Source organism: Zea mays, chromosome 1, assembly GCF_902167145.1.
Source record: "Zea mays cultivar B73 chromosome 1, Zm-B73-REFERENCE-NAM-5.0, whole genome shotgun sequence".
In the NCBI taxonomy this organism is placed as follows: domain Eukaryota; kingdom Viridiplantae; phylum Streptophyta; class Magnoliopsida; order Poales; family Poaceae; genus Zea; species Zea mays.
The window spans coordinates 251,273,083-251,276,078 of record NC_050096.1 but is presented as its reverse complement, the minus strand read 5'-3'; the positions used below and the strand labels follow the sequence as shown (position 1 = coordinate 251,276,078).

The window sequence follows — 2,996 nt, the reverse complement described above, 5'->3', positions numbered from 1 at the left end:
GTAGAGTGGGAAAACAATACCGTTGGATTTGGTGATGGCCGTAAGCTTAGATTGTAATAACCCAGTCGGCTTCTTACACACAAAACAAACACATGACATAGCAGGCGTGCCGATCTCTGATTGGGTGCAGTACCCTCAATGTCAATCGACGTCCGGCCGGCCACCACCGCCTCTTCTCCCCGCGACAACCCGGAAACTACGGCGCCGCGCATCCAAGGCGCGGCATGTAGCGCTTGTGGATATGGAAGACGACGGACGGGCTGATCAAGCCTTGCCTGCTCCTGCTGCCGTGATGAGGTGATGTACACCCGGCAGCCGCCGAGCTGGACAAGCTCACGCATCGCTTTCAGATTAAACCGGTTTTAAATGTTGAATTTTTACGTAGGATATTGGGGGTGTTTTCAACTTTATTGAGACAGGGATCATGTAAAATAGATGACGCGGAATTATAGATGATAATATTTAACACTGTTTGTATAGTGAAATTTAAAATAAAAGATGAGATAGAAGATCTGTTGGACATAGACTAAGGGCCTGTTTGTTTACCCCCCAGATTATATAATCTAGATTAAATAATCCTAAAAGGCAAACAAACAGTCCAGCTTATTTGCCTAGATTATATAATCTAACCCCTTGGATTATAATAATCCATAAGCAAGTGAGGAGGTGCTTATTTCAGATTATTTTTTTCCTACTTCCCCACTACCCTTTGAAGTTTCTTAGAAATTACCCACCATTGCCATTATAATCTACTGAAACCTGCCGCGAGCCGCCGCCTGGGATCACGCCGCCTGCAACTCCCCGTACCGCGCGCACACGTCGCCTGCAAATCCCCGTCCCGCGCCGCCGAAGCCGTCCATCGCACGGGCGCAGAAGCCGTCCGCCTGCAAATCCCCGTCCGCCTGCAACTCCGACGCGCGGGCGCAGAAGCCGTCCAGCGCGCCGCGCCGTCGCTGCCGAAGCCGTGCAGCGCACACGTCGCCTGCAAATCCCCGTCCCGCGCCGCCGAAGCCGTCCATCGCACGGGCGCAGAAGCCGTCCGCCTGCAAATCCCCGTCCGCCTGCAACTCCGACGCGCGGGCGGCTTCTGCGACTTCGACGAACACACGTCCTGCGACGCGCGGGCGGCTTCTGCAAATCCCCGTCCGACGCGCGGGCGGCTTCTGCAAATCCCCGTCCGCCTGCAACTCCGCCTGCAACTTCGACGAACACACGTCCTGCGACCGGCACAGGATCCCGCCGCGCCGTCGTCGCACGGCACAGCATTCCGCCGCCAGAAGCCTTCGCGCCGTCGTCGTGGTGATGGATCCTCCGTCGGAACCCGCAGACATTGACTCAGCAGTTGGTGATGTTACGGCACCTGAACGAGGCAGACCAACCATGGTACGTGGTTCCATGACGGCAGGTCGTCGTGGCGCAGGATTTACACTGGCAGGGCGTAGTGCCGGTCGTGGCACTAGTGGCGTGATACGCGGTAGTAGGAGTGCCGGAAGGAGCATTCGTGGTGGCCGAAGTGTTGGTATTGACATCGATTTAAATGCTCAAGGTCGGGAAGATGATGAACCAATTGAAGTTGAAGCTGAAATTACTGCAAATAATTCGGTGAGTAATTTTCTAACACATGGCCATTGCTAATTTGTAGACATTTGTAATGTTCACATGTGATATGCTTGTACATATATTTTCGTATAGAAGGAGAAATATGACAAGGCAGATTGGTCATCCATGAATACTACAACTTTTTGTGAAATATGTGTTGAAGAGGTTGAAGCTGGTAACAGACCAAATGGAACACTAACTACTGCAGCGTATAAAAATATTTGTGTTAAGTATCGACAAAGAACTGGTTTGCTTCACAGCAAAACTCAATTGAAGAATAAGTGGGATTTACTGAAAGGGCTTTACAGTTTTTGGTTTGGTCTAAACAAAGATACAGGACTTGGATGGGATTCTAAACTAGGGACTGTGATTGCAAGTGATGAATACTGGAAGAAAATACAAAGGTAATAACATATTAGTTAAAGTTATATTGTACTTGTTTTAATTTCTTTCATCTATGATGTCGTACTAAATATTGTAATTGTTATGCAGGGGCATCCTGATTGGAAGAAGCTGAAATATGACCCTCCAGAAAATGAAGATTTCATGACACAAATGTTTGAACATATTGCAGTGGATGGATCTACATCATGCGCTCCAGGTGAATTTTATGATGTGGAAAATCATGAGACTGAGGTTGATGGTATTGATGGAGTTGATTTTGGCACATTTGGGGCAGACTGTGATGCTCAATATGATGAATTTGCGTCTCCTTTTGCTAGTGGCAGCAAGTCAACTCAGTCGAAGAGAGGTGACTCAACTCATTCAAAGAAAAGAGCTAGTCCTACTGTTGTTAATAGCCCACTGAAGCGCTCAAAGAATCCCATGGTTAAGATCATGAATAAGATTCATAATACTTTGGAGATCAATTGCAATATTTCAAACAAAGTAATGCTTGGTGAGTATAGGTATGAATCAATCAAGCAATGCATGGAATGGGCTGTTGAGTGTGGAGCAACTGAAGGATCACTTGAGCATTTCATGGCTACTCAGCTTTTTGTTAAGGCGGAGCACAGGGATGTATTTAAGTCATTCAAAACAAATGAAGGAAGACTTCTATGGTTGAAGAGGCACTGCGCTAAGGATGGCTTATGTTAGGAACATCTATTTATTTTCGTGTGTTAGGACCATCTATTTACTTTCATGTGTGGAACATCTATTTATTGTTTATGTGTGGAACATCTATTTATTTTTATGTGTGGCTTCTGGTACTTTCTATTACTTAATTTGCATGAATATTATTTGTAGCTTGATGTAGATGTGAATGAGGATGAGGAGGAGGACGAGGCTTTTGTAGCTGCGCGAGATCGAGGCCAAATGTTGAAAAGAGTTGGATCTATGCTCAATGCATTTGGTACGTATTATGGTGAAACTTTTCTTAACAAGTCAGTGAGAAG

The 2,996-nt window shown here is 46.6% G+C and overlaps 1 protein-coding gene across 1 annotated transcript; it reads left to right on the top strand.

The window, feature by feature from the left end:
• Positions 1 to 1,352: 1,352 nt before the first annotated feature.
• LOC109943766 (L10-interacting MYB domain-containing protein-like) lies at positions 1,353 to 2,794 on the top strand. The gene is made up of 3 exons (XM_020547263.1): positions 1,353 to 1,602; positions 1,693 to 2,002; positions 2,090 to 2,794. Exons 1-3 carry the CDS (start codon positions 1,381 to 1,383, stop codon positions 2,695 to 2,697), a joined length of 1,140 nt encoding a protein of 379 aa, XP_020402852.1. The 5' UTR covers positions 1,353 to 1,380; the 3' UTR covers positions 2,698 to 2,794.
• Positions 2,795 to 2,996: the final 202 nt, after the last annotated feature.

What these genes read in the sequence shown, in the direction of transcription:
- LOC109943766 (XM_020547263.1), top strand. Translation starts at nt 1,381, where the DNA reads ATGGTACGTGGTTCCATGACGGCAGGTCGTCGTGGCGCAGGATTTACA. An exon ending in AAATTACTGCAAATAATTCG is followed by an intron (nt 1,603 to 1,692) that starts GTGAGTAATTTT and finishes ATTTTCGTATAG; the next exon opens with AAGGAGAAATATGACAAGGC. An exon ending in ATACTGGAAGAAAATACAAA is followed by an intron (nt 2,003 to 2,089) that starts GGTAATAACATA and finishes TAATTGTTATGC; the next exon opens with AGGGGCATCCTGATTGGAAG.